This window comes from Apodemus sylvaticus, chromosome 12 (genome assembly GCF_947179515.1).
Source record: "Apodemus sylvaticus chromosome 12, mApoSyl1.1, whole genome shotgun sequence".
Taxonomy (NCBI): Eukaryota; Metazoa; Chordata; class Mammalia; order Rodentia; family Muridae; genus Apodemus; species Apodemus sylvaticus.
The window spans coordinates 98,475,862-98,496,717 of NC_067483.1; the positions used below are offsets into that span (position 1 = coordinate 98,475,862).

The 20,856-nt window shown below is 46.4% G+C and overlaps 1 protein-coding gene across 4 annotated transcripts in view; it reads right to left on the bottom strand.

Moving 5' to 3' along the window:
- The window catches only part of Rps6kc1 (ribosomal protein S6 kinase C1), a 144,728-nt gene that overhangs the window by 104,930 nt on the left and 18,942 nt on the right, over window positions 1–20,856 (bottom strand). For 3 of the 4 annotated variants that reach the window (XM_052200297.1, XM_052200298.1, XM_052200296.1), the window contains 2 exons: window positions 12,678–12,793; window positions 9,341–9,434 (listed from right to left, as the gene is read on the bottom strand). In XM_052200297.1, the coding sequence (XP_052056257.1) occupies window positions 9,341–9,434; window positions 12,678–12,793 (210 nt within the window). Of the gene's footprint in view, window positions 1–9,340; window positions 9,435–12,677; window positions 12,794–20,856 lie in introns of those variants that run through there. The other variant, XM_052200299.1, reaches the window with a different exon arrangement.

Genomic DNA, 20,856 nt, shown 5'->3' on the forward strand with positions numbered 1-20,856 from the left:
TATAAAGGGAAGGGGGAGATGAGTAGGATTGGGATGCATAATGTGAAATTCACAAAAAAACAATAAAAAATTAAATAATAAATAAATCTTTTGAAATAAAACATTAAAACTATTACACATTAAATATTTTATAAATAGTAACTATATTCATCAAAACAAAAAATATTTATTGGGAGAAATGGCAACCTTTGATATTTTGCAAGTCTTGACATCTAGCTGAACAGAACGAGAGGTATTCCGATGCATGCTTCTGTGAACTCCCTGCTGTCACAGCCTGTAGTTGGAAGATGTTAATGAAAGGGAAAGTCATACAGAAGAGTGGCCGCTGCTGTACCCTCTGCCTTTCCTGTTATTACTCTGGGCGGGGCAGGGGCAGGAACCCACAGCACTCCCATGAGCTCAAAGGACACTGTGGGGGTCAGTGCTTTCCTTCGGCCACATGGATCCCAGGAACTGAACTCAAATTGTCAGGCTTGGCAGCAAACAACTTTACCTGCTGAGCCATCCTAAACTTCCCAAATTTGTGTTTTCTTCATGACACCAAAACTCCATGGTGCTACTTTCTTAAAACTGGCAGCAATGAACAATACATAAAATCCAGACACCGGAATCTGTAGGGTTCACTACATGTCAATCCATTGGTCTGTCTCAAATCATCTTTATCCCTGCTGTTTATAGCCTAACAAATCAATTATTTGTAAAATGTTAGTTCCCTGACTACCACAGACCTTCCACGTATCAACCTCCTATTTCATTATTATGGAATAAAAATCACACTAGGAAACTGTCAAATTCAAAGTGACACAAAAGCCCTAAGTTGGGGAGGAAAACTCTTTCACCGACAACAAACACCATGAGCTATTTTCCTTGAAGAGTCAGCGAGCTCATTTCAACACTGAAATGTTGTGAAATGTCACTGAAACATGTGAAAACACACATGGCACCACACACACAAGCCTCATGACAGCTGTCTGTCTGCTACTGATTCAAGCAAAATGGCCGCCCACGAGCAAGTGGCTTCTCAGCTCCGCTCCACCACTCACACCCGCCTTCCCTAGTGCAGCATGGTGGCTTAGCAGGGAGGGCACTGTGCCTCAGAGCACTCAGACAGTGCCGCTTTACCAGCAGCATGTGCAATAACCAATCTTGGTTTGGTGCCACCATCCCCAACAGTTTGACCCTCATGGCTTTCCTATGTGACATTCAACACAAAGGTCAGCACAGAAAAATGTCTTAGGTGACTGTATTACTAAAATGGTTTCCACACTGCGGATCCTTGGAAACATCAGGAGCACATACAGCTCTCAAATCCACTCATCGAGCTACTGATTCTGTAAGATAAAACTCGAAATGCCATCCCTGAAACAGTTCAGACACACACATCTGGAGATCTGCACTGTTCTATAAGAAAGCAAGCTGAGCAAGCCAGGAGAAGCAAGCCAGTAAGTAACATCCCTCCGTGGCCTCTGCATCAGCTCCTGCTTCCTGGCCTGCTTGAGTTCCAGTCCTGACTTCCTTTAGGGATGAACAGCAATATGGAACTATACGCTGAATAAACCCTTTCATCCCCAACTTGCTTCTTGGTCATGATGTTTGTCTTAGTTAGGATAGAAACCCTAACTAAGACACACAAATACCAAAGATTAAGTAATTTACAGCAAAACAAGCAGACCCATGTACAAAGAGGCTGGCCTAGAACTCTGTGATGAATAGAGATGCAGCCCCTGCCTGTGCACAGCATGTATGGCAAGCCCTGGGGGACAGCTGCTCCTGAGCCACGGAAGATCCTGAGCCACGGAAGATCCTGAGCATCTCGGGTAGACGCTTAGTGCTGTTGTTCAAGCTGCATACAAACCATGAACTGCAAAACAATGAACACTACAAATCACTCTGAGAATCAGAGGGGGTTGAAGAAACGTGTGGGTGCAGACCACTTGTCCTGTGCGGCCAGGACACAGCTTCAGCAAGTGCTTAGCATGGAAAGCCCTCAGACCTGGAAGACTTCAAAGGAGATGCTGCTGTCTTTCAAATGCAGGTTTGCTTGAAAGTATAGCTAAAGACGTCATTTACAGAATGTAACCCTGAATGGATAATCCAGCCGCACAGCCAAGGTACTCTTAGCGTAAGCAGAACTGTGGATGAGTGAGACCTACACCCCTCCTTGCCTTAGTCCTGCAGAAACTGCACACTGCCTGAGAGACCTGGCCCAGCCCCTGCATCAAGGGCTTGCCAGCTTCCACAGTTACTGGTCTCCCTCTCCTTATTGAAGCGGTTTCTCAACTCCCTTCTCAAGGAAGTACTCTCCAACAAGCTGCCTAAAAAGAAAAGATTTTTCAGTCCAGGCTTGGGGATCAAATGGGCCTCACATACACCAGGCAAAAGTCTACCACAGAGCCTCCACCATCATGCTACAGGTCAAAAAGCAGCCAACCATAGGTTAAAAACCTCTGGAGGTGCACACCAACCACTAAGTCAAAACCCCATTCTTCATTCATGTGTGTGTGTGTGTGTGTGTGTGTGTGTACATGTATATATGTGCACATATATAGAGATGTACAGATAGATGAGTAAGCATACGTGTATATATGCACACACATGTACCTATATAGACATGGCATGTAAATACACAAGTGTACATGTGTACACATAGATGTATATAGACATGATGTGCAAACACACAAGTGTCTATGTGTGTACACAGGCAGATGCAAAGACACACAAGACATGTAACTAGTTAGTACCGACTCCACCCATCTTACACTCGAGTACCTCAGCTTTATGTAGTCTTGCTCAGCATGGCCCTACAACTCACCCAGTTTTATATAAAATTCCATCTAAGCATCACGTGATGTAGAGACCACAACCCAGAGAGAGTAAGCACGTCACAGGCAGCTGCAAGCACCTTACAGACTGAGGGTCTCTCTGAGGAGGAAGGGGAGGGGTGGGTAGGGCAGCCGTGGGTTCTGGATACAGTATACAGAGACCTGTCAGAGCCAGTCCAGCCTCAGGGCCCTTCTAGGACATGGTGGAGTAGCAGGCACACCCTCCAACACAGTCACACAGCCCTAGGCCTCTTTTGGAAGGGATACAGGGAAAGTCAAAGGTTCCATGAGTCACCTGCCTCTGGGTGTGGAACACAGAGATTCCAGTCTCTGTGCTATTAGAGGGCCTCAGGTGACTTGTTAAAAAAGCAGCTACAGACAGGAGGGGTTTATTTGGCATCCCAGTCCACCTCCCTGCCCTCACCTCTGGGCTTTGAACTGCTCAGAGCCAGGCAGTAGAGCACACTCTGCCTGGGACACCACCTCTGAAAGATGGGCCTGGGGGAAAGGTTGAGCGGCCACACACAGGGCCTTTACAGCATGAGCCATCAGAGCCCCGCATTTGAAGACCAGCCGCACAAAGAGATCGGTCTCCTTTGACAACAGGTGGCCTCTCGCAGGGACTATATATAAAGCACGTGGCCTCGTTACTATTAGCTCATCACCTTCACTCAACTCTACAGGTCAAACACTGCCACACTCAACCAAAGGGACTTTCTACTTGACCTAGCAGCAATCACTCCTGCTTCATGCACACAAAAAGCACTTAGCCCAGAACCAAGATGACCCAGAGGTGGATGATGTGCAGATCAGATAGAATCTGGAATGACTCCTTCATGGAGGAGGGGCTCCCGCAGCCCCATCCCTAGCTGGGGAGTGCACAGCACCAACTGCATGCTGGGAGAGCAGCCTCTTTTCTTCAGTAGTGTAGCCAGGGGAAGCAGCCTGTGCTTCAGCCATCAGCACCACACTACACTCAGCAACAGCCATAACAACAGACACTCTGCAGGTCGCTGGACTTAAACAGGGAAAGCAGGGGGGAGATCTCCAGGGGAGGGGTCCAGAGAGAGTGGGGCAGGAAGAGAGGGGTGGAGTGTACCACATGCATATATGAAATTGTCAACGAATACTTTCTTTCATGACAGGGTTTCACAAGCAGCCCTGGCTGTCTTGGAACTCACTGTGTAGACCAGGCTCACCTCTAACTCGCAGAGATCCACCTGCCTCTGCCTCCCAAGTGCCAGGACTAAAGGCATGTGCCACCACACACTACAAAGAATACATTTTTCTAAAGGAAGAACGAAATGGGCCCTTCTAAATATGCCTGTGAGAAAATCCCGAAATCTGGAGCTGTGTGCTAGTCACATCCTGACATCTACGGCTCAACAGCTACAGGCCAGAAGAACCAGCCTTTGACAGTTCCTAGGTTAACAATGTGCCTGTGCTTCACCCTTGAGAAACCTCAGAGCCCCACAGACCCTACTGTGTATCTACAAGGAACAGAACAGGCTTCAAAGCCAGTGCTGATCCTGAGTGCAGGCCAGCAGAAGCATGGTGAAGTGCTCACACAGCTCCCTTTGGCCTCAGGGTCTGTTGTTCCATTGCCCGTCTTGTTTTGTGGACTCCAGGTTCCAACTGTTACCCTACACACATGCGTGCAAATGTATACACAGGTCCCTCTGAAGCCAGAGTAGGGCACGGAACTTCCTTAGAGCCAGAGGAAAGAGAGGTTGTGAAGCCGCCCAGTGGATTCTGGGAACTGACCTCCACAGTTGCTGAGCAGTCCTTCCAGACCCACCTGACCTTCCTACCCGAGAACACAATCACCCTTCACAGCACGTCAGAGTTCAGGGACTCAGCAAATCCCTAGCAGCACACACTTGACCATCGCCAAACCCCCTCGTTTACCTGAGAAGGAGAGTACTCTGTGACATCTAATGTCCCTTCTAATCCGAAACCCAAGCGACCAAAGCAAACCATGCCCTTCTAATGTGGCCACCCTACCGCTAAATTCTAAATGTCCCGTGTTACCACACCAGCCCTGGGATTTCAAGAATCATGCAAACTCTCTGTGCCTTCTCTTCTACAAGCAGCATACATACACTGTATCTGTTAGGGTTTCCTTGGTTTTGTTTGTAAGAAAGGAACTCTGAAACACAGGCTAATCTTAAACTCACTGTATAGGTGAGTTTGGCCTTCCTGATTCTCCTGTCTCAACTTCCAAGTACTGGGACTACAGGTGTACAGCACCAGCCCCGGTTAGATTGCACTTAAATTTACATAAAATTAAATTCCCTATTTTAAGATTTACCACTGAAGAAAATGTAACTAGTCAGAGACTGTGAACAACAGTGAGTAAGTAAGTAATAACAAAATATAACTACTTCTATCCGAGTGACAGGGACCCACTCTAGGAAGCCACAGGACTGAGGACAAGCCCAGGCCTAAGATTTTAATTCCCACAGCGCCACCTTGTGGATATTTGTAAAATAAAATCCTACTACAAGTGTAACCTGCTTTAGTTGGAGTTTCTATTTTGTCATAATTTACAGAACTCTACACCACAAAGACTTTAGTCTTAACACAGACATGTCACTAAACAGCCAGATTAAGGATGTCCACATTTAAAGTGGCTCTGCCTTGAAGCATAAACTTTAAATTCACTAAATAAAAACAACACAAAGAAAAAATAACACAATGGATTTTTTCTTTTTTGATCCTCCATGTATTTTCGTGTGCCTGTGTGCATGCGCACACACACACAGATGGTACAGCACACCTGCAGTCAGAGGACAACCTTGGATGTCAGTCCTGGACTCCACCTTATTTGTACCACACCTGGCTAGCTGACCTATGAGCTTCCTGGGAACTCTCCTGCCCCCACCTCCCATCTCGCTGTAGGAGCAGTGAAACTACCTGAGCACTGGGGATCTGAACTCAGATCCTCCTGTGTAGATGGGCGCTTTATCCACAAAGGCCTTAGCCTAGCCTTATACAAAAGGTTGTTTTAATCAAACTGAAATAACTCTACACTCTACATTTAATCCTCCAATGTTTTAAATAAACAACACTATCAAAATCAAACAGCTTAGCAGCAAGGCACCTGTATCTCAAAAGCAGGCCAACAGAGAGACGTGCTCCCAGAGGCTGTGCTCCCACTCCCGTCACCATCTCACTAATTCAAATAAAGCACACGAGTTTCAAATGAGATGCTCACCAACAACTAGGTGTCCCCTCATCATTCGGGGAACGGCTTGCATGGCCCTCCACACAGCAGAGAGCAAGGAGCCAGGGTCTCATGGAGGCTGGACGGCGGCTGGCTCAGCCATCAAGAGCATGTACTCCTACAGGTTCCCAGCTCACAACTGTTCAGAACTCCAGCTCCAGGGGACCTGACTCCCTCTTCTGACCTCCAACGGTGTCGTGCACACGTGGGTGCACCAACACATATGCAGTTTAAACACTCATATACATAAAAGAAAAGAAAAATTGTTTTTTAAAGGAAAAGGTTACTTTTTCTCTGAAAACCTAATTTTACTTCACACTACAATAGCTGCCAGTTTAACTATCAAGTTACTGTTTTACACAATCTGAAAGAGGCCTCACTCTTCTACTGTACTATAATAATCTTAAAACAGAAATTCTGTGTTTTCATGTTTCCATTAGTATGTTCCTTTTGAAGTAAACTAGAATTTGTCAGTTGTATATTCCAGTCACAAACAACAACAGAAATAATGATCCTTTGGCATCCAGATCTGTCTCTGGGAAGTGAATGTCTCCAAAAGCTTGTGTGTTCAGACCCCAGAAGCACCACGATGAGGTCGCCCTTAAAAGACATAAATGGACTTCTGTGGGAGCTGATGACCTAGACCGGCCCTCTTCAGTCTGGATTTCTACCCTGGCAAGTGTTGTGTTTTAAATGTGAAATGTCTCCCACAGCTCATGTGTCTGGTCAGCAGTGCTAGGTTTTGTGTTTTGTTTTTCTGTATTTTATTTATTTTATATGAGTATACACTGTCTGTTGCTGATTCAGACACACCAGAAGAGGCCATTAGATCCCTGCATAGATGGTTGTGGGCCACTAAGTCGTTGCTGAGAATTGAACTCAGAACCTCTGGCAGAGCAGTCAGTTTTCTTACCTGCTGAGCCATCTCTCCAGCCCAGCAGTGCTAGTTTTGAAGGTTACAGAACCTTTAGGAACTAGGGTGTAGCTGGAAAAAGCAGCCAATGGAGAGTTTCAAGGGTGGTACCTTTCATCAGGACCGACTAACCAAGCTTAGAGGATTCTGAGAGGCAGCGCATCGGTCACCTGCTCATGTTCAACACCTTGCAATATTTTAAAATACCATTCCGAAAAAAGGCATTTTAAATAACACTCCTTTGCCTCCCCCGGACCATCATGAAGTTCACAGGCCTCCTAACGGCTCCCACCAATGCCAGTGGGCATGTGAAATGGATTCTGGCCAGCCTCCCACATCACGTGGAGCCCCACGTGCAACAGAGGATTCCACCAGGCTCTCACCCTCCATCCCAGCCTAAGATTCTCAAACCAAAGCTAAATCGAGGGGGGTAAGCGCCCCCAGTCGCCACCCCTTGGCAACCTTCCACATGCTCTTTGGTTTTTGCTGGATGTCACAGAACTAGCACATTCCACAGGAATTCCTTTCTCAGGAACATGGAGTTGGAAGCAACTGAAAGACGGATCATGTCAACCAGAAAAGTCACCCATAAAACCCAACTTTAGAGTGAGAAGCCAGTGGCCCCCGAAAGCAGAGGCTACACGTTTCCAAACCCATGCAAGAAGCTGTCCTGGATAAGACATCCTCTTTCCAACAGCAAGACAGACTATAAAGCAACACAACTCTCAGCAAGTTTTTCTATGACCTCAGCAAAATGAGGATGAAGTCAGAGGCTGAGGGTCATCCCATGGAGGCCCATGGGGACACAGCATGCATATACTGCACAGAACACAGCCTCAAGTGGGTGGGGGAAAGGAAAAGAAAAACTCCCAGACTTGTACTCCTAAGGAGGAAGTTCTAAAGGAAAAAAATGTGTGTAATATCTTGCTGGATTCTACCAGCAAGGGAGAAAATGTGTGTGTGTGTGTGTGTGTGTGTGTGTGTGTGTGTGTGTGTGTGTGTGTAAATGTGTGTGTGTGTGTGTGTGTACGCGAGCATGAGTGTGGGAGAGTATGTGGGAGAGTGTATATGTGTCTGAGAGTGTATGTATGTGTGTGTGTATGAGTGTATATGTGTGTATGTGTGTATGAGTGTGTAAGAGTGTGTGAGTGTGTGTGTCTGAGAATGTGTGTGAGTGTGTCAGGGTCTGTGTGTGAGTATGTGTGAGTGTGTGTGAGAGTGTATGAGAGTGTGTGTGTGTGTGTGTATACACGAGCATGAGTGTGGGAGAGTGTGTGGGAGAGTGTATATGTGTCTGAGAGTGTATGTATGTATGTGTGTATGAGTGTATATGTGTGTATGTGTGTATGAGTGTGTAAGAGTGTGTGTGTGGTCTGAGAATGTGTGTGAGTGTGTCAGGGTCTGTGTGTGAGTATGTGTGAGTGTGTGTCTGAGAGTGTGTGTGAGAGTGTATGAGAGTGTGTGTGTGTGTGTGTGTGTGTGTGTGTCTGTTAGATCAGTGTCTGTGTCCATGCTGTTGTGTATACACATCATCCCACACAACAGACAGGAACCTGCTAGTTTTACCAAACCGGAATGAGAACATCCTATAGCACGTCTAGGACAGTGTGACTGCAGATGTCTAAGTGGGTGCACCCCTCCACTGAGACCCAAGGAGACCTGAGTTCCCAGTGCACTCTCAGGAGGACTCTCGGGCAGAGGCCCAAGTGTGCTGGCTCATCTATGAATTACTGTGACAAGCTAAGCCTAGGCTATCTCAGAAAAACCTGACTATTTTATTTATGAAGATCCTCCCCATCCCATAGCACAAACTCTCTTTTTTTATATTCTATAACCTGCCCTAAAGAAAAGTAGTTAGGAAATCCAAAAGCCAAAAGACATGAATTAAAATCTGCATGTAAGTTCACGTATAGCTAAACAAAACCAGAGCAAGATGTATCACAACGTTGAAGTTAAGAGATTGAAAGCAAAGTCCAAAGGGAAGCACAGCCAACACTAAAGCTGCCCTGGGCTTCTGCTTCCCCAGTGACCCACTTTTTTTAAAGCTGGTCTTGACTGGGCTGGGGTCAGGGGCTGCTGGGTGGGCTCCAGCGGACACTCACACAGCAAGGTCCACGGTCTGTATACAAACTGTCTTGCTGAGGTCTGATGTCCTGGTCATACCATCAGGGCAGAAGTGCCATGCACTGCAAAGCTACCAGTTACCTGTGAGGTGTCACCAAGCCAGCCCAGTGCTCATGTACAGAGCCTGAGGAAAGGAATTCAGACCAAGGAAGGACCTTCCACCTCCTATACACAGCTGCTACTACAATGTAACATGGCTGTGACCTGCATCTTCTGCCACTGAAACCTTTGAAACACAAGAAAACAGTCTCTTACCTTCAGTACCACACTCAGGAAGGGTGTTGGCCAAGGAGTCTGGGTAAGCTTCGGCAGGGCCAATTAGCTCAGAGCCATCGCTAATTATCCCACCCTGAGAAGGACAGAGCAGCCATGTTTCAGTAAGAGCACAAAGAGATGAGTGGTAAACACCCCTCTTCTCCACCAAGCACTCACAAGGCTTGAGGGAGTTACTACACAGATTGAACCTTTTACAGAACATAGTCAATCACCCCTGCCAGGGCTCGGCTGTACCAACGCACCACAGCCATGCTTAGTAAGTGGAACAAGGAATGCACAGCATAAATTACTTCCACAGGATCTCTCTGCAAACCTAAGCTGCTGGCCTGAAACTCACTATGCAGCCCAGGCTGGCCTGGAACTCAGAGGTGTTTGTTGCTGCCCCACTATGCAGCCCAGGCTGGCCTGGAACTCAGAGGTGTTTGTTGCTGCCCCACTATGCAGCCCAGGCTGGCCTGGAACTCAGAGGTGTTTGTTGCTGCCCCACTATGCAGCCCAGGCTGGCCTGGAACTCAGAGGCAGTGCCTCTGCCCCTTGAATGCTGGAATCAGAACAGTGCACCGCCATGTCCAGACCCAAGGTGAAAAGCAGCATGTTTAAGATCTGCCACAGACTTTAAGGAAACACAAGACTAGCAAAAACTGCAGTTAGTCAACTTTCAGCATCCTTAGGGCCTGATCATTGTAACCAGTAGGGACTCATCAGAAAGTCACTGAATTTTATGCAGTCACAAGTGACATCATATCAACAGCATATCATGTGATCTGAGGAGACACATGAGAAAACCACCCACCATAAAGAGATTTATGTAAAAAGACATTTTTTTCTGTTTTACGAATAGATTTGTGTACCTGACTGTATGCGTGCTCACTACAGGTGTGCAGTGACTACAGAGCCAGAAGAGGGGTTGAGATCTGCAGTTACGGGCTGCTGTGTAGCACCTAGTGCGAGAGTCAAGAACCCTTGGCTGCTGAGAACAAATATTATATAAATATTTTATTTATATATACACACACACAGCTTCTTGATGAAGCTATGATACTCATAACTACAAACCTAGCACTTAAGCGGCTGCGGCTGCCCAGTTGCGAGGAGCAGAAGTGAGTCTGGGCTCCAGTGTGGACTGTTACAAAGTCACTGAAGGAAGTCAAGTGTCCTTGTGACCAGCTCTTTAATCTTGTACCCACACTTACAAAGGTGAGCCTCAAAGCTATCGCTTCCCAGAGTAAGTCAGTCAGGCTGCTGTGCTGGGCCTTATGGCCTGAACTCTCCAATCAGAGACAAGCAGGCTTATTCCCCTTAAGCAATTATATCACTGAGACGCTAACTCCTTTGCTCTTTAACATCTGTTTTCCTTTCTTCTATCAACAGTTTTTTACGACAATGCTACAATCAAGATATCAAATCTCACAAGAAGAGCAGGCCCTTTTCTCCCCACCTGACAAGACTCAGCAGTGTGAGCTCATCACAGAATGTCCTCCTGGCAGTCCTTTTAGGTACACAGAGCACAGTCTCTAGGATACAGTGTGTGCTAGGAAATAAGTCGATTTAAAGGGACTGAAATCATATACTATGTGCTCGGATCACAAGAAAAAGGTCACTAGGCGGGCATGCCTCTGATGCACACAGGAGGCCTGAGGATCCAGGCCTGAGGCTCGGAGTGAAACACTGCCTCAAAGGGGAAAATGGAGAGCATGAAAACAAGGATGAAGAAAAATATGACACAGACGCAGGACACAAGGAGGATGAAGATGGAGACGAAGGCTAAGATGACAGAGATGGCAAATAAAAACTCAGGCTTAGAAGAGACTTGGAAATCCAGAAATATTTAGAAGTCACCACGGTTCTAAATAGCCAATGGGTCAACAGAAATATTACAATATACCGAACTGAATAAAAATGGAAATAAAACATAACAGTACATGGAAGAAGCTGGATGCTCAGGGCTATTGTGTTGGAAATGTTACTGTGGTAAATGCCTGCATCAGGCAAGAATAGTGCCAACAAGTACGTTTTCACGTGGGGTGGGGACAGGACAGCACCTGCCACCTGCCACCTGCCACCTGCCACCTGCCTGAGTCTGCTGGAAACAGACCCCACATCAGCTTGACTTCTCTTAAGCTCCAGTCTTCACATACCGTGTGTGTGTGTGTGTGTGTGTGTGTGTGTGTGTGTGTGTGTGTGCGCGCACACGCGCACAACCCGACCAACTTCTGAGCCCGTGGCATGCACTGGTTTACTCGGCAGGGTGGGGCCTCCCAGACCTCACTCCCAGAGAGCACGAGAGAACACTGAGTAGCAGCCTCGCCCTCACTTGGCCTTTTCCCCTGAAGCCCTACACTGGGTCTACACACGCAGCAGAGCCGTGCTCTGAGTCTGGTATGCAGAGTAATGACACCAGAAGTAAGGAGACCATCAGGAACAACACTATCACCATGGAAGTCAACAGGAGTCTTATTTCTACTTGTGACTCTGCAATGTCCTTCAAACAACGACCCTTCTTCAGTCAACTAAGTAAGGTCAAAAGTTGATCTTTGCTTAAAACCACTGTAGCCCAGCACCCCTGTGTCTTAGAAAGTAAAGTTATACAAGTGTGTGTTTTCTGCTAAAGAAATGAGCAAACAAGATGACACAGCCATTCTGCTCTTTATGAAAGCTAGTTAACTGCACTGGGGAATGTGCTTAAGAACTGTGATACCCACCAACAATGACAGTGACATTCAAACAAGTAAGGAAATGAGTGTTAACAATGATGGACATGCCTGCTCCCCAGCACCTGGGAGGCAAAGGCAGCGGGACCAAAGCGGGGGCCTGCCACTCACATCTGAGGTCCATCTCACATCCAAACAAATGAAAGGGTCAGAGAGCAGTGCCACATGTCAAGAAACATAAGCCACATATAGTCAATGACCTAGAAACACAATGCACAGACCCTTTGCAAGACTGCAATGAGCACTTCCACTAGGTCCTGCCACAAAGAAAGAGTGTGGACCGTGGTGCTCAGAAAGCCTGCCGTTCAAGCAGGCCTCAGAAGGAGCGCCTAGAGCCCACGAAGCCTCACCTTCCCAGTGTATTCCAACACAGCCCTCCAAGCCTTCTGCATCAAGGTTCTAAAGCCTGTAAATTGGAACCTGCAATGTCTACACCACAGACAGCAGCTCTGCCACAGCAATGGATACTGAGCAGAACCTTCTACTGCCTCGTAAGTAACAAAACTCAGAAGTGACAGAGCTATCTGGATTTTACACACCCAGGGGAACCGCATGAAATGACGCACTTTCACCTCCGCACTTTCACCTCCGGGAAGACTACACACCTTGAAGAAGTCCTGGAGCTGCTCGCTGTTGTACAGGGCGGGGATGTTGGCAGAGAACTGCAGCAGGTCCTCGGCACACTGCCGTCGCTCCTCAATCACAGTCTTGTCAAATCGCCCTGGAATTCAATGAGAGTCAGTACTTGAGGACAGAATAACACAGCTTGGTTTTGTGACGGTTCAGGGAGAGAAGCCACCGCAGGCCACACAGTCCATCTGCGGAGCTTATCACGTAAATGTCACATCACATCAAACCCTCACAATGTTTCTAATGAAATGGAGCAGCAATGTCACCTGATAAATAGACTGTACCCAAACCTGGCCACGTCCAGGACACTCACTAGTAAGAAGACAGCGATGGGAAACTAAAGTTGAAAAGAGAATTTTTAAAGAATTCAAATGGCTTCTTCTAGTAATTTAATACTATAATTACTCATGTAATTTTCTCTTCTCTACTCTTTTCTATTTAAAAAGGGGGATGAAGAGAAGAGATTATGAGAACATCTGTATTAGCAGTGGGGTCAAAAATCTGAGCTTGAAGCAGAAAGCTTTTATGCTGAATTCCACGTGTGCTGCTGGCAGTGGCCCACGGCGGCCTGCTGATGAGGATAGTGCCCAGCACAGGCCCGCCCCACAGGATGGAAAGGTGGCTCCACACAAGCTCCAACAAAATGTGCAAGTGCTGTTAAGACATCTTCCACATGAAATTGTATATAGCTCTCCTGTTTGATCACCAGCTAGCATCTGCCATGTGCCCTGCGTGCACATTTTAAAAATACCAAATCAGAAGAGTAGTGTCCTCACAGACTGAAAGCATTCAGAGTATAAACAAAAACCTAGGACAAAAGGCTTAGGTACCACAGACACTAAAATCCCTCACACCTGTCTCCTGCCTATGGTAAAGTATTTACATGACTGAAAAGTTGTACTGCAGGGAGGAGGAGATGGAGACAGACCTGGGTTCAAATCCAGCCCCTATGCTCCCTGCTACAGTGAGACTCTGACTAAGCACACGGGCACAGGCCTGCCTGTGGCTCCTATGCCAGCCTCAGCAAGCCTGCAGTAACACTACACAGATCATTGTGGGCTCTGAGTCCACACAAAGTCCCCATAGTGACTAGCACACAGCACGCTAGCAAATCTGTCTGGGCCACTGCCGACCAACAGAGACAGAAACCCTCCATTAACAGTCTTACAGTGGGACATCCTTATAGAAAAGCTGAACTGGATACACTGAGAGACAGACAGATGGACAGAAGCCACCACTCACACACTACAGAGTCACCAATGCTAGAACTGCACGTTCTTTCATGCTCTTAACTATAAAGATATAATTTATTTAGAAAAATAAAACATTTTTCTAGGCCCTGAATGGCCTAGAAGTCACTACATAGACCAGGCTAGCTTTGCACTAAAAACACCCTGCCTGCCTCTCCTCCAGAGTGCTGAGACTAAAGGTCACGTCGCCCAGCCTCTCCTTTTCTTCCGTATGACTTCTCCATGCGTGTCAGCCAAATGCATGCATCCTTCCCTGCAGCCTGGACATAGGATAGTGTGACCAACAGGCTATCAACAGAAGGCACTCTGCACGTCCCTCAAGTCCTACTGGAAGGCAGCTGCAAACACCCTCTCCCTGCTTCCCTCCCGGATCTCTCCCTCCTGCCAAGACAGACGATAATGATGTGGAAGGCAGAGGGGACAAAGCACGAGCTGAAACTTCTGGGCACTGTGGCACTTCCATCCCAGGCTGCACCTAGACTGCCAAACATATAAAACAAACCAGCTTCGTCTACTGTGTGTGAAACTGCCACATGTGACGGTGCTGAGGACGACCCGTGACACTAACAAATAAAACCAACTTGCCTGCAGCCACCACACATCCCTGTCCTACTGCTTCCTACCATCACCTCACCTGGAAATAAAATGTCCTGACCTACCTACACACACACACACACACACACACACACACGCATGCACACGCACACGCACACGCACACGCACACACACACACACACACGACCACATTAGAGCCGAGCACAGTGGCACGGGCTTCAAAGCCCAGCTCTGGGTAAGGGGCACAGGGTACCCGGCAAGCCCACCAGTCAGACAGTCAGCCTCAATGAATCAGCAAGCTCCGGGTTCAGTGTGAAACCCTGTCTCCAAAAGTAAGGTGGAGAGTGACTGAAGAAGACAGCACACACACACACAAACACACACACACACACACACAAATGCACACATTCACATGAACATGTACATAAAATAGTTAATATTGAATTAATATTACTTTAAGCATCTATGGTTTTGGAGTAAAAGCAAAAGCAATGATTTTTTACGTTTTAACCCATACCACCGCTACACATCCTCTTCTAATACATGAAGCACACGCTGAGACGTCAGCAGAGGTCTCAGTGAGCTGATGGTGCCCTGTAAGGCTCTCATTCCTATCTGAACCACGTACATAAGGACAGGAGGGCTGGAGCAACAGCTCAGTGGTTTAGAGCACTTCTTACATGGGACCCGGGCTGTCTCACAGCACATATGAGGCAGTGTACAGCCGTCACCACAGCTGTAACGACAATCCCAGGCCATACAATCCTTCCCTCTGCCTCCCTGGCACCAGCCACATGTGCAGTGCAGATTGGCATGTGAGAGGACCACTCATGTACATAAAATAAAATAGTTTTCAAAGACGGGGCTGGGGGGAGGGGGGAGGGCGGCTGCGATGCCAACGAGACGGCTAACCTTTCTCCATCAGGCAGGATGAAACTGCTTAAAGAGCAGGACACATCTGTTCAGGGCGGTCCCAGGCAGCAGAGCCACTGTCTATCAGATACAAGTATCCTCTAAGATTTCATCTTTCCCACTTTTTGAAATGGGGTCTACTTCTAACCTGGGCTGGACTAGAACTCATGGCAATCCTCCTGCTTCACCCTCCCAAGTGCTGATTAGAAGTGTGGGCCACCATGTCCAGCTCATTTCTTTAACTGTAACTTAGAACAAGTCAAAGCACCATTTACAATGTTAAATTTTATTATTTACCTACTTACTAATTTACTTTACGTGTATAGACACCAGAGGGAGGGCATCGGGTCCCAAAGGACCAGTTATGGATGATTGCACAGTTACGGATGGTTGGAAGTTACCTGTGAGTATGGGAAATTGAACACAGGCCCTCGGGAAGAGCAGCCAGTGCTCCCAACCACTCAGGCATCTCTCCAGACCGTATCAATTTTGAAAATGCCATGGTGAACCAGGCAGCGCACTCCTTAGTTAGCTCAGTAAGCACTCAGCTAGAGACTCAGTAAGCACTCAGAGGCTAGACAAGAGGAGTGCCACAAGTGTGAAGCCAGTCTAAGCTACATAGAGAGTTCTATGCTAGACTAAGCTGAAGAAATGGGGGTCAAGGGGAACTGGGAGGGAAGAGAAACAGAGATAGGGAAAGATAGAGACAGAAAGAAACAGAGGGACAGAGAGAAACAGAATTCATCACAACATTTAAAATTCCAATATAGTGGTTCGCACCAAGTCCTATAACCTAAGACTGACCCTCATCCAGGGTGAGTCAGCGGACGTTTGATGGTAATGCTGGTGATTCTTCTGGTCTCCAAACTCCATCCACAGGTCAGACAGAGGACAAGGACAGCAGGGGTCTCAGTGGGAACTATCACCAGCCAACCGGCACCAGGAGCACCCAAACTATCAACAGTTGGTCCCTGAGTCCCAGCAACTTGGCAGAGCATGCACCAGGCAGGGCATGCATACCATGCCTGGGACTGTACCCACCAAGTCTGGGCTGCTGTCAGGAGCTTTGAGAATAAATAGCCCGAGAAAGGTAAATTTATCCTGAATATCATGCTGTGAGGACTGGGGGCCAGGCCCTAACTCTTAATGTGTCGTTCTTAACCCTTACTATGAGGCAGGAGGCACATGCCAAGCTCAGGCTGTGACCTGCAAGGAGGTGGTGGCACTCAGGGTCACCAGGACCCTTTTTCTTCTTTCCTTTTGGTTTTGCAGTGCTGGAGTTAGAACCCAGGGCCTCTGACACACTAGACAGTGCTGCCCTGAGCCATATGCCAGCCTAAGCTTCGTTGTTTCTGCGGTTTGACAATATCCATGGTTTTATGCTCTGTCCCAGAACTCAGGAGGCGAGGCAGGAAGAATGTGAGTTCAAGGCTAGCCTGGGCCAAACACTAAGTTCCACGATGGCCTAACACAGAGTGTAAGCCCTTGTCTCAAAAAATTAATTAATTTCTAAAATCAGGTGACAAGAAAACGGGTGTAGCTCAGTGACAAGGCTTCTGAATTATGGGTCAGAAAGAAGAGGTGAAGGACAGATGGGGAAGTCAGTCTGCACAGGGACGGCCCATTTACACACTGCACCAATGCGCTTTTCATGGGTATGATATAGGACTGTGGCCATCAGGGAAACACAGGAAGTTACATCAAAATGTGACAAAATTTGCAACTTATTCCAAAATAGTGGGGGGGAGGGGGGAGAGCACCTGTGCAGAGAGAACACAGCCTGGGCTAAGAATAAGCCTGGGAAACAGCACAGGTGACGCTGCCCTTCCCTCATGTTCTCTTCTCTAAAGCTGAAAATAGTTACAAAACTGAAAAAAGATAAAATGAGTGCTACATTGATATCATTGAACATCATATGCATTAAAAAATAAGAATTAGCCGGGCAGTGGTGGCGCATACCTGTAATCCCAGCACTCTGGGAGGCAGAGGCAGGCGTATTTCTGAGTTCAAGGCCAGCCTGGTCTACAGAGTGAGTTCCAGGACAGCCAGGGCTACAAAGAGAAACCCTGTCTCGAAAAAACCAAAAATCAAAAAAAAAAAAAAAAAAAAAAAAAAAAAAACCCAAAAAAACAAAAATACTTACGAAAGGTTCTAGTTAATTAAGAAATGCTATACTGGTGCTCTGTAAAACTAGGAAGAAAAAGCCCAGCACTGTTTCAGTCCTAGCACTCAGAAGGCAGGAAGATCTCCGTGAATCCACAGCCAGCCTGATCAACACAGCAAGCCAGCAGATGACACCTTGGAAAACAGTCTGAAAGCCTAAGGCCTAAGCAAAGACTTGCTGCAGAGTGCAGTGCCAGAGGAGACACAGAAGGGAGGCGAGACCGAGCTGAGCACAGGCGATGCTGATGTCTCAATGAGCTGAACACTCAACAGATACACAGTAAGAAAGTTACACTTGGCAGAACTCTGTAAGGTCACACAGGAAAGCCAGACAGGGCTGCACAGGCCTATAACCCGAACCCTGGGGAGAAGGAGGCAGAAGACCAGGCATTCAAGGACATCCCCAGCTACTTCAAGGACATCCTGAATTACATGGGATCATCCTAAGATTGCATGGGCAACAGATGCTGGCAGCAGGCATGGCCTAGACACCTAACTGCCAAAGAGTATTTCCTTCACTATGGCCCTAGCACAATGCACCGCTGACACTCTGCAGACTATAGTAATGCCCCTCACTGCTGATGTTTACAGACTCAGTATGAGGGGAGCTAAAAGATGGATGGCTAACCAACAATTCTCTCCTTACAATCACAGCTGTGGCCTGCAGGGCTCACTGCAGTTACCAAGTGTTACTAATGAGCTGTAGCACTGACTAAAAGAGATAAACTATTCACTTATTAAGATTAATAAGGAAGCATGGAGACAAAGATAACCTGTTAATGACAAGCACTAAGCCGAGAGCATCTGTTAGAAGGCATCCCAACACACTGGCTTTAAAAGCCAAACCGTATCAGCAGCATCAGCTAAAACTGTACATGGTTAAATTTCCATCTATAGGGCTGGAGAGACAGCGCTATGGTTAAAAGCATGCAGAGGACCAGGTCCAATTCCCAATGCCCACACGGGGAGGCTCAGAACTGCCTATCGCTCCAGTTCCAGGGGACCGTGGACACTCCACTCGTGCACATACCCACGTAAACACATGTACATACAAATAAGTTAAAATAATGGACCTTTAAAAATGCTTTAAGGGATACAAATTGGAAAGGAAGAAGTCAAACTATCATTATTTGCAGATGATATGATAGTCTACCTAAGTGACCCAAAAAACTCCACTAGAGAACTCCTACAGCTGATAAGCAACTTCAGCAAAGTGGCAGGTTATAAAATCAACTCAAACAAATCAGTAGCCTTCCTATACTCAAAGGATAAGCAGGCTGAGAAAGAAATTAGGGAAATGACCCCCTTCACAATAGCCACAAACAGTATAAAGTACCTTGGGGTGACTCTTACCAAACATGTGAAAGATCTGTATGATAAGAACTTCAAGACTCTGAAGAAGGAAATAGAGGAAGACCTCAAAAAATGGAAAAACCTCCCATGCTCATGGATCGGCAGGATTAATATAGTTAAAATGGCCATTTTGCCAAAAGTAATATACAGATTCAACGCAATACCCATCAAAATCCCAACTCAATTCTTCATAGAGTTAGAAAGAGGAATTCTCAAATTCATCTGGAATAACAAAAAACCCAGGATAGCTAAAACTATTCTCAACAACAAAAGAAATTCTGGGGGAATCAGAATCCCTGACCTCAAGCAATATTACCGAGCAATAGTGTTAAAAACTGCATGGTATTGGTACAGTGACAGGCAGGCGGATCAATGGAACAGGATTGAAGATCCAGAAATGAACCCACACACCTATGGCCACTTGATCCTGGACAAAGGGGCTGAAAACATCCAATGGAGAAAAGATAGCCTTTTCAACAAATGGTGCTGGTTCAACTGGAGGTCAGCATGCAGAAGAATGGGAATTGATCCATCCTTGTCTCCTTGTACTAAGCTCAACTCCAAATGGATCAAGGACGTCCACATAAAGCCAGACACTCTGAAGCTAATAGAAAAGAAACTGGGGAAGACCCTTGAGGACATCGGTACAGGGGGAAAGTTCCTGAACAGAACACCAATAGCTTATGCTCTAAGATCAAGAATTGACAAATGGGACCTCATAAAATTACAAAGTTTCTGTAAAGCAAAGGACACCATCAAAAGGACAAATCGGCAAACAACAAATTGGGAAAAGATCTTCACCAACCCTACATCAGATAGAGGACTAATATCCAATATATACAAAGAACTCAAGAAGTTAGACCCCAGAAAACCAAATAACCCTATTAAAAAATGGGGTACAGAGTTAAACAAAGAATTCTCACCTGAAGAACTTCGGATGGCGGAGAAACATCTTAAAAAATGCTCAACTTCACTAGTCATCAGGGAAATGCAAATCAAAACAACCCTGAGATTTCACCTTACACCAGTCACAACGGCTAAGATTAAAAACTCAGGAGACAGCAGATGTTGGCGAGGATGTGGAGAAAGAGGAACACTCCTCCACTGCTGGTGGGGTTGCAAATTAGTACAACCACTCTGGAAATCAGTCTGGCAGTCCCTCAGAAAATTGGGCATGTCACTTCCGAAAGATCCTGCTATACTATTCCTGGACATATACCTAGAGGACTCCCCAGCATGTAATAAGGATATATGTTCCACTATGTTCATAGCAGCCCTATTTATAATAGTCAGAAGCTGGAAAGAACACAGGTATCCCTCAACAGAAGAATGGATGCAAAAAATGTGGTATATCTACACAATGGAGTACTATTCAGCCATTAGAAACAATGAATTCATGAAATTCTTAGGCAAATGGATGGAGCTGGAGAACATCATACTAAGTGAGGTAACCCAGTCTCAAAAGATCAATCATGGTATGCACTCACTAATAAGTGGATATTAGCTTGGAAAACTGGAATATGCAAAACATAATCCACACTTCAAATGAGGTACAAGAAGAATGGAGGAGTGGCCCCTAGTTCTGGAAAGACCCAGTGTAGCAGTATAAGACAAAACCAGAACAGGGAAGTGGGAAGGGATGGGTGGGAGAACAGAGGGAGGGAAGGGGGCTTATGTGACTTTCAGGGAGTGGGGAACCAGAAAAGGGGAAATCATTTGAAATGTAAATAAAAAATATATCGAATAAAATTTAAAAAAAATAAAATAAAATAAAAAATAAAAAAATGCTTTAAAAATTTACAATATAGAAAGTACATGGTAAGGATAAAAATATCCCTTGCGCGTCTCAGAAACTGTACGTTGTCAACACGATTAGGTGCTCTTCACACAGGGGCTGTATGTCTGCTCTCCACAGATGAGC